General features: G+C 32.5%; 1 protein-coding gene across 1 annotated transcript; it reads right to left on the bottom strand.

Annotated features, from left to right (window-relative positions):
- Positions 1 to 4,692: 4,692 nt before the first annotated feature.
- LOC131802229 (phosphotriesterase-related protein) lies at positions 4,693 to 12,305 on the bottom strand. Its single transcript, XM_059122016.1, has 4 exons — positions 12,085 to 12,305; positions 7,211 to 7,726; positions 4,992 to 5,374; positions 4,693 to 4,922 (listed from the first exon to the last, which is right to left on the bottom strand). The coding sequence occupies exons 1-4, from the start codon at positions 12,101 to 12,103 to the stop codon at positions 4,785 to 4,787; spliced, it is 1,056 nt and encodes a 351-aa protein (XP_058977999.1). The 5' UTR covers positions 12,104 to 12,305; the 3' UTR covers positions 4,693 to 4,784.
- Positions 12,306 to 16,926: the final 4,621 nt, after the last annotated feature.

Below are 16,926 nucleotides of genomic sequence, written 5' to 3'. Positions count from 1 at the left end.
ACATTTATATACATACAAAATATAATAATCATAGCATCCATATACTCTTGCATATAAATATATATCCTCTCTCAATCACATCCCAAAAACAAATATACATGCATATAACATTCATATTTGTAATGAAATCTCACTCATCAATGTTTTTAGTTGTAAGTACATTTGTAATTAAATATTATTATTAAATTCATTAATTTTTTTTTCGTCGTACATATACTACTTATATAATATGTGTTATTGCATATCTGTTGTTATTATTTAAGCTTTTAAAAATGTGTTTAATTTTTTTTTTAATTTTTTTAAATGTTAAGTATAAAACTAATATTTAAGCTATTATTAAGTAATACTCTGAGAGAATGAAATTTGAAAACAAAGATAAAATCGAAATCTATACCGCCCAACTAATGGAGGCTGAAAGCAATGTTTCCCAATGCAATTGATAAAAAGGCAACGAATGTTTCTTTTGATGAGGAAAATGAAATTGAAAAACAAATAATCAATCATATTTTTTATAAAGCATTTTACTACTATATTAACCCAATATTGTATTGAAAAGGTTAAACACAAACAAATTGTAATTGTGAGTAACAATTTTTATAAAAATCATCTTTGAATTAAATAAGTGTGTGTGTGTGCTTTTTTATATTTTATATAATTTTTTTTTCTTGTGTAATGTGCCAAACCATAAAACAAACCCAAAATTAAGACGAAATCAGAAAACAAAAATATTTGCAAGGTGTCTTAAATTGAATGGATGATAATGAAATGCAGTAACAACGTAAAAATAAATTAATATTAACATGATTAATTTATTTTCATTTAAATCAGACTTGAATACATTTTTTTTTTTTGTTTTTTGACAGACTGCAAGGTTATTTTGCACATGATCATATCCATTTACTTTAGGTCTATCAAGAAACTTTTTTTGAAGTACGCATTTGAAGTGCTGCATAATTCTTCTTATGCAATTGTAATTTATTTTCAATTAAATCTGATTTTTTAACACATTTTCTTGACAGACTTTATATACTTTTGTTTATTTTATTATGTATAATGCATATTATTATTCACAATTTTTATTATTTTATGCATACAGGTTGAGATGTAAAAACTGCAACAAAGTCAAAGGCCATAATGTTTAAATTTTTCTTTAAATTTTATTGAATGAAAGCAAAAAATGTCGGAAATATCATAAAATTTTAGAATTTTGGCACGAATGAAACCATCACACGCTGCCCGAATGTAGCTCTGCGGTATTTTGGCCCATTCCCGGCGAAACGCTTGCTTGAGGTGATCGACACTTTGGTATTTTTTAGTGCCAACCTTGCATTCCAAAATACTCAAGACACAATAGTCCAACAAATAGGTATCCGAAGATTAAGGTGGCCACTTTCGGCCAAGCGAAGAAACCTTTAGCTTTTTTGTTGTTGTTACGGTGTAAGTCCTTGCACTTTTTGGAATTTTAATGGCTTTACCTCGAGCTCATTTGTCAACGGCGACTGCGATGCGGGTTTCGATCAAGTCGCTTCTTTATTTTTCGAACCATTTCTGCTGATGTTGCTGTTTTCTTCCGTTCACTTCCTTGATGTCGGGCTATGCTACCAGTATCACGGTAACGAGCGATGGTACGAGACACAATAGATTTATTCACATTTAAATCCTGGAGTGATCTAACAATGGTCACTTGTGATTTTCTAGCCAAATGTAAAGAAATCACACAATCACGCTTGGATTCCATCACGAGTAACTTTTTTCTGAACAATTCTCACCAAAATGATGTTGTATACTAGTAAACAATATAATGAGCTTTCACTGGAATAATTTAAACAGCTGTCGGACGAGTGGCTTAGAAATGACAGCAGTCTGAAGTTGGTTGCAGTTGTTTCATCTCACCCTGTATTTTATATTATATAAATTCCTGACACGGTAGTCGAGCACAGAAAAAAATTGAATTAAAAAACAAAGAATATGCCGCTTTAAAATAGACCTAATCTCACTACCTTCCTTAAAAAATTCAATTGTCAATTCATGAAATTTCCCTTACCTCTTTTCTGTATCTCGACTCCGAATTGTAATTGTATTCAAATTGCAATCAATGCTAAAAGTAACACGCATCTTGTGTATCTTTAAATTACACCCGAATTTCTCATTTTGTTGATAGAATTCTTATAAATTCTTAAGTGGTATGTTTGTTTTTAATTAGTTATTAGGTAAAATTGTTTTAAACTCTTTTTATTTTCCTTGTATAAAGAGAACCAACTTATTACTGATTTGCTCTTGTTTAATGTAAATGCTTATGTTTAAAAAATATTATATTTTAACAAAAACAAAAAAGATCTTAAGGGAAAACTTACAATAAAAATCAAAATATATATTTAATATGCAATAAACTACAATTAAAAAATACAATATATTATGATATATATAAAATTTATTATATATAAAAAAATTATTTTCAATAAATAAAAACATACATAAAATATTAAAAAGAAAAACAGTGAATTTGTCCATTTTGTTAAGGGGAATTATAATTGGCGCCTAAGAGTATGCCCCACATTGTTTTATATTGGACATCTTTGCAATAATGCATCTGGCAACATCACAAAGGAGAAACATCTGACGCCTAAGAGTATGCTCCATATTATTACTTCTTAACTATATAATTTTTTGGTAGGAAATCTGGCAACATTCCACTTTCTTGTAGCTTTTTGAGATTTTCAGTAACATTGTGGTGACAATCTCAAGTATCAGGCAAACAGCATCGAATAGCAGGGATATTTGGCATCAAACCAAAATTCAAATCGCTATATCTCAACAATGAAAGGGGCTATTTGCATGAAGTTTTCACCATATGATAGGGAAAATATTGTAGTTTTATAATGTGCTACTAATGGTCTTAAAAAAATAATAATAAACCCAGAAATTATGGAATTTCTACAGATATGAAAATACTATAGAAAAAGCGGAAATAAGGATTTTTCGCGTTGAATAGTTGATAAATCACTGCATCTAAGGTAGAATTGTTGCGGGTGTTGCGCATTGGCGGCAAATTAGGGGCACTTTCTGAATCAAGGCAAATTTAAGTAGACTTGTTTCGAAAAGCCACAAATCGGTCTGATTACATGAGAATAGTCAGAAATGGGAAATGATTAGAGGAATGGAATGTATCTTCCCTTGACACTGTTTACTGTTCGTCTTAAAGGTAATTTATATTACTTTCACGTATCAAATAAAAAAATGCACAGAAAATGTTATCAAAATATAGGAAAATATTTTTGTGATTTTTCGGAAAAATCTATTTATATATTTTGCTTATATAGTGTAAATAAACATTTTGTTTGTCTTTGGTGACTAATTTTGACATTGAACGTAGAATATGTTTGTCTTTGACGTCATCCCCTTAAGATTATGTTTTATGGAAATATTTTGCATAAACCCAGATTAAGTGCGACTTTTTCAAAATTCGGGGTTTAGGTTATTCGGAGGTTAAGTATATTCTGGATTTACAGTAAAGGTTCGTAACAAAACAATTTTCGACAAATATTTTGATCCGATACGATCATATCTTAATTGAGTTTTTGAACAGTTTGGAAAGACCTAATGACTCGATTGAGGGTAAATTGATGCTTGTCAGTTATATTGTCAAAGGCACTATACAGGGTGAGATGAAAAACTGCAAACAAATTCAGACTGATTACCGTGATACTGGTAGCATAGCCCAACGTCAAGGAAGTGGACGAAAGAAATCGGCAACATCAGCAGAAATGGTTCGAAAGGTAAAGAAACGACTTCATCGAAACCCGTCGCAGCGTCGAAGTGGCGGAAAAACGGCTCGTGAGCTGAACATATCGCAATATTCTATTCGGCAAATATTAAAAAATGAGCTCGGTTTAAAGCCATTGAAATTTCAAAAAGTACAAGAACTTACACCGCAACAAAAAGAAAATAGACTCAAAAGAGCTAAAGAGTTGCTTCGCTATATCTGAACCGATCTTCACCAAATTTGACCTACTAGCTTCTAGACTCAATTCGGTCGTAAGAACCAAATTTTCTCCCATTTGGGCAAATATTAGAGGTTTGGTGCATAATAAAAAGTAAATCGGACGAAGTTATATATGGGAGATATATCCAAATCAGAACCGATCTTGATAAAATTTAGCAAATACATTTCTGAGCTGCATTTGACATATTTCCCCAAATATTGTTGTTACAGAGTGCATATTACGGCTGCGGAGGACAAAAATAACAAATCGGATAAACAATATATATGGGAGCTATAGCTATATCTGAACCGATTTCGATCGTACTTATTTTTAGGCCTAATTTGGTTTTATGTGCAAAATTCCATACTATTCAAAAGTATGGAATCGGACGAACATATATATCTAAATTTTTATCTAAATTTTTACCGATTATCTTCAATTTCAATAGGGTTCGTTCTTGGGCCAAACAAATGGTATCATAGCCCTACCTTGATATCATTGTACCATGGTTATAACTACATACGCAATTATTTGCAAAAAGGTGTTAAATTTCTGTGCCAGATCAAGTACGACAACTCTGGTTCTTTGACATTGTGTTTTGTTTTTGGAGACTAGATATTCTTGGAGTTTTATTAAAAACTTTAACGACGAGAATATGTATATATCAATATTAATACATTTTACAAAATATATAATGAAAAGAGGTTAATATAAGTATGGAGCATAAATCGAGTAAAACAACCTTTAAAATATAATTAATATTTAAATGTACACATTGGTATCAAGGGCAGTTTAGGCTTCCTAAATATTAAATTCCAACCACTTGGCTGGGTTGGTGACAGTCATTTGTTCAACTTGCTCCACGGACAGGCCCTTGGCAAACATGCGTGGCAAAATATTCATATGGACATGATGATAGCCATGACCACCGAAGGAGGTCTAAAAAAGAAAACGAAAATTCTTAATATATTTTCACAAACAACAGTAAAAAATATTCCAATTACTTACCAAACGATGTTTTGTATGCAAATCGTGCGACATGAGAATCTTATCTACATAGCCCTCATCAATCAGACGCATTAGATTATTAATACGTTGGGCATCCGAAGGCATATCCACGGTTAAATTGAGTTGATACAAAGAGCATTCAGTACCGAAAAGATCGTATTGAATATATGTGCCCATTTTGGCAAATTCCAATAGCTGATCAATATCAAAAATGGTTCGATCCAAATGGGACATCACACATTTCGATGCCTTACCACCAGCTTCCAAATACAAACGGACAATTTCAAAGGGAGCCTCTGCATCACGACCGGGATGGAAGGAGACACCACAACCCAAGACTTCCTGAATCTCACCGGTGGCCTTAATGGCGCGCTTTTCGAAATCTAGAATATATAAGGAATAAGAATAAATAAATTAATACGTATATAAATATATTAATAGATAAATCATTAAATAAATTAATAAATTTTGAATCCACAAATTTGAGCTTGGGGAAATGAATTGGAATATTTTAAATTAATAAAGGAACCTCAAGCTCAAAGCCAACAATATTTCTTTAAGTTAGATGGGACAAGGTAAAATAAAAAACAAACTTGAATAAGTTAATAAATATCAGTAAAGAATAATTAAAAATATAACAAATAGGATGAACATAGTATGTCTGAACCGATTTTCACCAAATTTGATTCACTTGTTTCTAGGCTAAATTTGGTCGTTGGGGCCAAATTCCATCCCATTTGGGTTAATATTACACGTTTGGTACACAATAAAAGGCAATTCGGACGAAGATCTACAGGGTGAGATGAAAAAACTGCAACCAACTTCAGACTGCTATCATTCCTAAGCTACTCGTCCGACAGCTGTTAAAATTATTCCAGTAACAGTTTATTATATTGTGTTTCGTAACATCGCTCGTTACCGTGATATTGGTAGCGTAGCAATATCAGCAGAATTGGTTCGAAAAGTAAAGAAGCGACTTGATCGAAACCTTCGTCGCAGTAGCCGAAAAATGGCTCGTGAGCTGAACATATCGCAATATTCCATTCGGCAAATATGGAAAAATGAACTCGGGGTAAAGCCATTGAAATTCCAAAAAGTGCAAGAACTTACACCGCAACGGAAAGAAAATAGACTCAAAAGAGCTAAAGAGTTACTTCGCTTGGCCTAAAGTGGTGAACTGCCGAATTTGTTTTTCTCCGACGAGAAAACATTCGTTGTCCAGCAGTTTGTAAACAAACAAAATGTGTGTTTACTTGCCAAAGAGGTCAGCTGAAAATGTTCACCTTCGGTTGGCCACCAGAACTCAAGCGCCTGCTATGGTGATAGTGTGGGCCGCCATAACAGCCGATGGTCGCTCTCCGCTTGTATGAATCGACCGTGGTATCAGATTAAATGCCGAATATTTAAACGAAAATATTCTGGAGGGTGTATAAAAGACTCGGGCATGCAAACATTTTGGCCGCAGACATTGGACATTCCAACAGGACTCAGCACCATCCCACACAGCACGTGCCACCCAAGAATGGTTTCAAAATGAGGTTTCTCGCTTCATTTCCAGCGCACAATGGTCACCAAAATCTCCGGATACCAGTCCGTTGGACTATTGTGTCTGGAGTATTTTGGAAAGCAAGGTTGGCACTAAAAAATACCAAAGTGTCGATCACCTCAAGTAAGCGCTTCTTCGGGAATGGACCAAAATACCGCAGAGCAACATTCGGGCAGCGTGTGACGGTTTTATTGACCGTTTGAAGGTCATAATTCGTGCCAAAGGTGACCAATTCTAACAAATCTAAACATGTTCTAAAATTTGATGCTATTTCCGACATTTTTTGCTTTCATTGAATAAAATTAAAAAAAAAATGTAAAAATTATGGCGTCTGACTTTGTTGCAGTTTTTTAGCTCACCCTGTATATGGGGGCTATATCTAAATATTGACGTATTATCAATAGGGCTCGTCCTTGGGTCGAACAAATGATTTGTGCAAAATTTCATCTGGATCGGACAATAAATGCGACCTGTAATTTGTTTATAAAAATACATGGACAGACGAACGGACGGGCGGACATGCATAATGTGATTCTATGCATATCATCAAACTGAACTATAGGTCTATTTCGTTTCCTTTTGCCTGTTACAAACAAATGCTCAATGACATAATACCAAGACCTTCTTGTGGTGTAGAGTACAAGTAAATATTTCGACGTAATCGTTTGCTTACCATGAATGGGATAAACACTGCCAACCTCACCGATAAAACCACATTTCACCATACCAACACCTTCCAACTCCACACCGGTGATAATTTCCTTTGAATATAAATCTGTCATTTGCTCCACAGTCATGCCGACATGATCTTTCTCTTGCAAATCATGGACATAATGTCCCGTGCCAGCCACAATATGGACACCCGTCTTTTTACTGGCCTCCACCATAAATTCCATATTACGTTTTAAGCCATGCGAACTATTTTCCACAATGGTACCCCCACCAAATTTCTTATACAATTCGATGTCTTTCAGCACAGCTACACGAGTTTCCTCATCGTAGAATCGGGTATTGTCACGGCTCGAATAGGGATATTGACGAACAAATCCCAAATTTTCCATACGCAATTTTCCCTCCAAAAATGGTTTGAAATCCTCTGGTGGGTCACAGTGGAAACCCTCAAAATCCAGCGCGATGTGTTCATGGGTGAGAGTGCGACCCAATAGATTTGGATCAATGGGTCCCAAAACTGTGAAGTAAAGAAGAAAACAAACAGATATTTGGATTAAAATTTCTTGATCTTAAAGTACATACAAATGTATGTATGTATGTATATAATTTGATAATTCTTCTAATTTTCCGTTTCTTAATGTTAATGTTTTATCTGCTAATGATAAGCATTTGATTTATTAGCTTGTCATATACCTCCCCTGGAACGTTGTTATCTTATTTTGAATGTTTGCTAATAATTGTAGATTTCTTAAAAATGTTTTATATTTTCAGATATACGAAACAACATTAAAATTTTAAGGAATTTCTTTCCAAAAAAAAGTGGATCTCTGGTAACTTAATAATCGTAGAAATTTTATGAATATTTTTTAAATAAATAAATATATATATATATATATATATATATGGTGGCGTATTTTTTAGAAACATTTTCGAGAACTAACAGAACAATAATCGGGGATTTTAGGAGGAATAGTTTTAAGGGACTTTCAAAGCAATTATTTTGGATTTTTAAAAGAATATCTTTTGAAGGACCTGCGAAGCAATAACCATCGGGTTTTCCTAGGATTTTCTATGAATATTTTTTAGGCGATTTTTGATTTCTGGAAGCATTTTTGTATTTTTAAAAACATTTTTGATGACTGTTAAGAGGACATTTCTGGATGATTATCAAAAGAAAAGTCGGACATTTTTTCAGGACTAACAAGAAAAAATCGAGGACAATTTTTGGGAACTATTAAAGTAATAATCGTAGATTTTTTTCAAGATTATATTTTGAAAACAAAAATTGTTGTTTTTTTTTTAAATATAAAATATTGTACTTCAAAGCAATGATGGAGATTTTTTTACGAAAGAGGTATTTCTGTGCAATAACCATGGAATATTTTTTGAGGACATTTTAAGCAATTTTTACGGATTTATAGGATATTATTCTAAGGGCTGATTTCAATTTTTTGGAATAGTTTTAGAGGACTTTTCAAAGATTATTTTTTGAATGACTATACAAATCGTGTATTTTTTAAATATTTTTAAAAGACTACCTGTCTGCCTGGAGGACTATCGGAACAGTGAATTTTCAAGAAATATTTTTCAAAAGACTATCTGCAACCAGTAAAGGTTGGCGGGGCCTACTTTATGATTCCCTACACAACTTTACTTCAAAGACATAGAAGTATAAAATGGGACAAGACAGAGTAAAAAGGTTGGCGGGGCCTACTTTATGATTCCCTACACAACTTTACTTCAAAGACATAGAAGTATAAAATGGGACAAGACAGAGTAAAAATATGAAAATATGTACCTCTATTGTTATGATATCATAACAACAAAATTACTAATGTTAACTGATTTAAACCGCTAAGGAAATATGCACATTTTTGGAAAGGTCTATGGAATAGAATTTTGAAACTAAATTTTTGGATTTTTTAAACATTTATTTGTCGTTTGTTTCTGTAATTGCGGTTTTTATATTAACATGCCTTTGTCATGAGCTGTTACTCTATGTATTGTAGACACAAACCATATGCTCAAAGTGCATTTTGTCTAGTCTTTACCATTTTAGGTCTTAGTTTACTTATTAAGTAGAGCTTCAAATAACAAAAACAGGTTTTATGGAGAATTTGTGAGAACTAAATCATACCAATTATGATTATAGTTACAATTTAAAGTCCAAAGGAACTAATATATGAGAGGAATATTCTCCCCTGAATCGATTTCTACTAAACTTGCCTAAGCCTTTTCAATTCGGTCTTGTATTACCCATTTGGTGTACAACTAACTTAAAATCGGATAATGATATATATGGGAGTTATATCCAAATCTGAACCGATCTCGATAAAATTTGGCAAATGTTTCTCTGAGCCGTATTTGATATATTTCCCGGAATATCGTTACTACGCAGTGCATATTACGGTTGTGCAGGACAATTGCAACAAATCGGATGAACAATATATATGGGAGCTATAGCTTTATCTGAACCAATTCTCACCAAATTTGACACACTTATTTCTAGACTCAATTTGGTCGTAAGTACTAAATTCCATCCCATTTGGAATGATATTACATGTTTGGTGCACAATAAAAGGCAAATCGGACGAAGATATATATGGAAGCTATATCCAAATCTGAACCGATGTCGATAAAATTTAGCAAATGTATTTCTAAGTTGTATTTGATATATTTCCCCAAATAACAAATCGGATGAACAATATATATGGGAGCTATAGCTATATCTGAACCGATTGCGCATACTTATTTCCAGACCTAATCTGGTCGTATGTGCAAAATTCCATACTATTTGGGCTGATATTACACGTTTGGTGCACAATAAAAAGCAACTCGGATGAAGATATATATAGGAGCTATATCTAAACTTTGACCGATTATCTCCAATTTCTATAGGGTTCGTCCTTGGGTAAAACAATTTATTTGTGCAAATTGTTATCTGGATCGGGCAATAAATGCGACCTGTACTTTGTTTACAAAATACATGGACATACGGACGGAAGGGCAGACATATATATAAACCGACATCGAATGTGGTTCTATGCAGACCAACAAAGGAAATATAGGTCCATCACGTTTCCTTTTGCCTGTTACAAGCAAATGCACAAAGACATAATACCCTTACCACCTTGTGGTGTAGGGTACACAATTGAGAATTTTCCAGCTTGTCGTGGAATATTTAAACCCTAATTTAGGATTTTTGAAGAAGAATTTTAGAGGATTATCAGATATATTTCTAAAAATACTTTTGGAGGACGTTCACATAAATATTCGTGAATATTTCAAAGAATAGTTTTTGGAGGATTATGAGAACATGAATTTCTTAAAAAATTTATTTAATCTATAATCGTAATTTTTTTTAAAGATTATTAGTAAAGAAAGATCAGATCAATAATCATGGATTCTTCTACAATATACTTTTAAAAACTGCCAAAAAATCTTGATTTTTTTTAATAATTTTGATCACTACTAACTTTTTCCATGATTTAAGCACATAACTATCAGAGGAACTATATTGAATTTTTCTTTACATATTTTTTGAAAACTATCAATAATCGTGGAGTTTTAAAAAATAAATTTTGTATTTTGGAGGACTATCGAAGCTATTAAAGTAATATTTTGGGGGGATGTCAGAGTAATAATCGTCGAATTATTTACGAATAGATTTAGAAGAGAATCTTGGTTAAGTGACTCAATAATTGCACATTTTAAAGAAAAAGTTAGAGGACTATAATAAGAATGGTCGTAGATTTCTCTCAGAATATTTTTGGAAGACTATCGGAGTAGTAACGGCAAAAAAATCGTTGTTTTTTGTGTGGTATATTCCTTTTTTTTTTTTTTTTTTTTTTTGTTTGGAGGACTATTCTGACAATAATCATGGATTTTTCGAAGAATATTTTTAAGGTATTTAGAGTAATATTGGAGCTATAATCGTGCATTTCTCGAAGAATATTTTTTGTGTGGATTTTTTGAAGAGTATTTTCGTGAAATATTGGTATCCTCATCCTGGATTTTTCGGAGAATATATTTTGAGGGATTATAGAATTTATCAGGGATTGATTAAAGATAAAAGTCGGAGGACTATCTAAGCAATCATTGTTGCTTCATCTAATTATCCGGAGACCGGATTTTCTATGGAAATATTTTTTGGGGGATTTTCAGAACAACTTTTTCCAAGAATTATATTGAGAATGTATTCTTAAAAATTGTAAAACTTTTCTTTGAATATTTCCTTAATGATTGTTCGAGTAATAAATGTTCACTTTTCAAAAAGTTTCCTTCAAGAACTATTAATATATTTTGGGGACTATTAGAGCAATTGGCGTGAATTTGTTAGGCAATTATTGCAAAACGATTATTTTTAAAGACTGTCATCGGATCTTCTAAGCATATTTTAGTGGACACTCAGAGCAAAAATTGTGCATTTTTAGAGGAATTATAATTGTGGATAATATTATAAATTGGCTTAGTACATTTATGGTATAAAAAAAATTCTATAACTATTCTCTCCAGCTCATAAAAATATTAAAAAAAATAATATTGTATTTAACGTAAACAAAAGTTTTATATTTTCAAACCACATCACAATTCAAATGCTGTTTTTTTGTGTTTCTACCGGTAAGAGATCACGAGTTACGGTCATAAATAAACTATATTGCCCACTTTGTTTTAAAACGACACAAATTCCTTGAGATAAATTCAAATAAACCCCCCACACTTTGTAATGCTAACAACAAACACAATAAATTATTACTTTATGATCGCAACATAAACGCACCCCAAACATTGGCAAACATACATACATATGGCCACATATATGTCCACACGAATATGTGTATGTTTCTAGATTAGATTCCATTGTCTACTACTTACCTGTTTGGACAATTGGCATTGTGACCGATGACAAGATCGATTAATTTAAATGCAAAAATCAACAACTGATTAAATATTAAATTTAATTGCACAAATAATAACAAAACCGAAATGTATAAAATAGATCACTGATCTGTTTCCAACTCAATACTTTCACTTGTTTTCAAGGCAAGAAACTTTCAACTGCACTCTGGCGATGCCTCTGAAAAACTGAAGCCTTTGAAAAACACTTCGGGTGTAGAAAGGCCTCAACAATTGTCACTTGATTGGGAAAGAGAGAAAAATGATAACAAAACCGGCCGGTTTCTGTTGTTGAAAGGAGAGAGAGCACAAAATTTTTAAAAGAGCTATTTGTTATCAAGTGAATAAAATAATAACAAACACAAAAACAATGAAACATACATAATTATGAGCGTATATACATTAGAATGGGTCGACAATTTAGACTGATAGAAATATACGCTATTGTTGGTTTCGTTCAAAAAATTATTAGGAAAAAACTATTTTAAGAAAAAGCCAAATAATATTTCTCCATAATTCACGATTATTTCTCAAATAGCTCCAAATATATTCCAAGAAAAATCGACAATTATTTCTCTGATAATCGCGAAAAATATTCGTAGAAATATTGACACCTGATTAAAATATTTTTTGGAAATATTTGGTATTAGTACTCTATTAGTATTCTAAAAATTATAGTTATAACAATTAATTATTTTTGCTCTCATTGTACAGTAATATATGAAGTAGGCCATGTAAATCAAATGTATACAATTTGTATACTCTCCACCATGGAAAGGAGGGTGTATTAAATTTGGCATTCCGTTTGTAAATATTCATGGTAGACGTATATAGCATAAAATTCTTAGTTGATTTAACTATATCCGTCTGTCTTAGTTGATCTAGTTGAAATTAGGCAGAATAGTTTGTATTGTGTCTAGGATGGTTGGTATTGAAAATGAGGTATATCGATGAACGTTTTCGTATATCTCCAATATAACGGTACCTCCCGATATTCGGGTTTTAATGATTTTAGCCACGTTTTAACAGAACTGTTCCAAATGGAGTATTGACAAGTAAAAAAGCTGTAAGTTCGGCCGGACCGAACTTTTAATACCCTCAACCATTTGGTACAAATTTGGCAATTTCCAAAAAAAAAAAAATCCGTTTAAAATTCTGTTAAAATCTTAAAAATACCGAATGCCTATACGACGACATAGACCTGCATAGGCAACTTTTGTCATAAGTTATTACAATATTTAAATGCGAAACTTGAAGAAAAATCTGTTTATAATGTAGTTAAAATCATCAAAATACCGAATATAGTGGGTACCGTTATATGGGGGCTATACGAAGGCGTGGACCTACACAAACAATTTTCTGGCATGGGCTGAAGTATCCATTACGAACTTCATATGCGAAATTTGAAACAATCCCGGTAAATAATGTCGCTAAAATCATCAAAATACCAAATATCGGGGGTACGGTATATAGGGCTATACGAATACGTGGACCTACATGGCCCATTTTCTGTTTTATGCGGAAGTATCTATGACGAACTTTAAATACCAAATTTGGAACGATTCCGTTAAATAATGTCGCTAAAATCATCAAAATACCGAATATCGGGGGGTACCGTTATATCGGGGCTATATGAAGACGTGGACCTACATGGCTCTTTTTTTGACTTAGGATGTAGTATCCATTACGAACTTCAACTACCAAATTTGAAACGATTCCGGTAAATAATGTCGTTAAAATCATCAAAATACCGAATATCGGGGGGGTACCGTTAAATGGGGGCTATACGAAGACGTGGGCCTGTACAGATAATTTTCTGTCTTAGGCTGTAGTATCCACTACGAACTTCAAATGCCAAATTGGAAACAATTCCGGTGAATAATGTCGCTAAAATCATCAAAATACCGAATATCGGGAGGTACCGTTATATGGGAGCTATATGATAACTTGAACCTACATGGCCCATTTACGAACTGGCAAAATATACATATGTGCAAAATTTTAGCCTTCTATCTCAATTTGTTCGAAAGATAGCGTGATTACAACAGACAGACAGACAGACACACAGACAGACAGACGGACATGGGTAAATCGTCTTAGAATTTTACGCTGATCAAGAATATATATACTTTGTTGGGTCTGACATGAGTATTTCGAGGAGTTACAAACGGAATGACAAAATTAATATACCCTCCATAGTATGGTGGAGGGTATAAAAATTGGTAACGGCTTCTTTATCTGGTAGCAGAACATTGAAAATATAGATCTACTTTTTCTTATGGGCCTTATATAATGGTATCTCGCGATATTCGGTATTTTTATGATTTTATGCATATTGGCTTTGGCTTTGGAACGAAACAAAATTCGTGTAATATTAGAAACAAAATTTAATAAAAAAAAATGTTTCATACATTTTAAGCTATATTCTCTTAAATAAAAGAAAATTGTGCATTAAAGAAAACATGTTATAATTGTTTCTAAAAATTTTAAAGAAGAAGATGGCATGATGACGATGTATTTTCGGTTTAATAATACATGCAGTATTAGATTTGAGGTGTTTCTATATTTTTTGGCAATATTGCTAATAACAACAAGTGTCAGTCAAGCGTCAAGCAAGTTAGTAAAGGTGTCTTATTTGCATCAATGTTAAAAAATACTCGAAAAAAAATTCTTTATATTTTTTTATAATTTATTTCAAATGTAAGTTTTATTAAATTGATCACTATCCCTCTCCGGCTACTATCGGAGATGCCGCAAAGCTCAGGTGCGAAAATGGATAATGTAGGTCCACACCATCAAGTACCTGCCCTACAAAGTGTCAACATTTTTTTTTTAATATTCATGAAGCTCATAAAATTAACATCCGATGCAATTCAGAGTTGGCACATGTCAATATTTCTATCAACACAATACCAGATATAAATATGGTAGAAATCGGTCTATTCCTTCGGAATATCACATGTTTTATACCCTCCACCATACATAGTATGGAGGGTACAGGGTGAAATTCTAAGGCGATTTAGCCCTGTCAGTCCGTCCGTCTGTTATAATCACTCTACAGTCAAAACGAATTAAGATAGGAAGTATTTAAAAATTGAAAATATTTGAAATTTTGCACAGGCATGACAAGTTCTAAGATGGGCTACATCGGTCCACGATATCCTATAACTCCCATATAACGGTACACCACCCCCCCCCCCCCCCGGTATTCGGTATTTTGATGATTATAGCCACATTTTTCAATGGAATTGTCTGAAATTCTACACAAGGAGTTCTTTGTGAGTACTTTATCCCCAGGAAGAGAATTATCTACGGCACGTCTCGATATTCTGTATTTTGATGATTTTAGCCGCATTTTTTAATGAAATTGCCTGAAAATCCAAAGAAGGAGTTCCTTCTGAGTACTTTATAGCTGAAAGGGAATTATCTATATCGGTACACAATATCATATATCTCCCATATAACTGTACTTCGCCATAATCGGTATTTTGATGATTTTAGCCACATTTTTCAACGGAATTGTCTGAAAATCCATGCAAGGATTTTCTTGTGAGTACTTTATTTCCTAGAAGAGATATTCCGATATTCGGTATTTTGATGATTTCAGTCAAATTTTCCAATGGAATTGTCTTGAAATCCACACAAGGGGTTTCTTCGGAGTACTTTATGCCCTAGAAGAGAATTGTCTATAAAGCTCCACTTTTTAGTATATATAACGGAACCCGCAGATATTCTGTATTTTTATGATTTTTGCGGCATTATTCGCCGGAATTGTTTCAAATTTCGTATTTGAAGTTCGGAACCGTTACTAAAGCCTATGACAAAAATTGCTTATGCAGGACCATATCTTCGTATTGTCCCCATATAACGATTTTCATTAGAGAGGTATTTTTCGACGGATTTTTTTTTTTTAATTTTCAAGCTTCTTTCAAATGGTGCTTAGCTGCTGTTTTACTTGTTTATTTTCTTTTCATTATATTCGACCCATTCTAATATTATAAAAAATTATATATTCAAGTGTATATGTAAATATGTATAGAGAATTGATAAACGAAGATAGAGAAAGTGTTTATTTTTGTTTATATTAATGTATCTCTTGGTTTATCATACAATTTTGAGTTGTCATCTTCATATAAAACTTGATTAAAAACATACTTATATTCAGATGATCAGCATCTACAGTACCCGTCGGTACTATTGTATAACATTTGTTCATGTTCTCGAAATTATAGATATATATGCTTTTCCCATAATAAAAACAGATTTAAGGCATTTAATAGTCTCTGAGGTCCATTTTTGATCGATATTGAATGAATGCATCTTTTTGTTTAAGATTTTTATTTAAAATGTATGTATGGACGAAAAAATGTGCTAGGTTAGCACAAATCAGCACAACTTTTAGTTTTTCGATATCTTGTTTCTAAATATGCGATTTTGATTTTTACCATTTTAACGAGCAACGAGTAGAGATACAAATTTCCAATGTATGGACGAAAAATTGTGCTAGGTGAGCACAATTCAGCACAACTTGCAGATTTCAAAAAAGTTATAATTTTTTTTAATTTTTAGCGAGTAACGATAAAGGTGGAAATTCGTTATGTATGGACGAAAAATTGTGCTAAGTGAGCACAACTCAGCACAATTTATCGCATCTCAATATTTGAATTTTTACAAAAATTACAGCAATTTTTCTGAAAAATACTGTTTTTTTTCGAAATTGCCATAACTTGAAAACGGTTGAAGATATTGAGAAAAATAAACGGTTAGCAAAAAATCAAGCACGACCCAGCACAACTTTAATTTTTTTCGAAATTCGAAAAT

This window comes from Musca domestica, unplaced genomic scaffold (assembly GCF_030504385.1).
Source record: "Musca domestica strain aabys unplaced genomic scaffold, Musca_domestica.polishedcontigs.V.1.1 1, whole genome shotgun sequence".
NCBI lineage: Eukaryota > Metazoa > Arthropoda > Insecta > Diptera > Muscidae > Musca > Musca domestica.
Note: the sequence above shows the minus strand (reverse complement) of the source record. Positions and strands in the feature narration are given on the sequence as shown.

Bases quoted from the DNA above. Each gene is read 5' to 3' on its own strand.
- LOC131802229 (XM_059122016.1), bottom strand. The intron at 5,375-7,210 runs GTAAGCAAACGA...TATATATTCTAG, and splicing joins CAGTGTTTATCCCATTCATG to ATTTCGAAAAGCGCGCCATT. The intron at 4,923-4,991 runs GTAAGTAATTGG...TTTCTTTTTTAG, and splicing joins TGCATACAAAACATCGTTTG to ACCTCCTTCGGTGGTCATGG.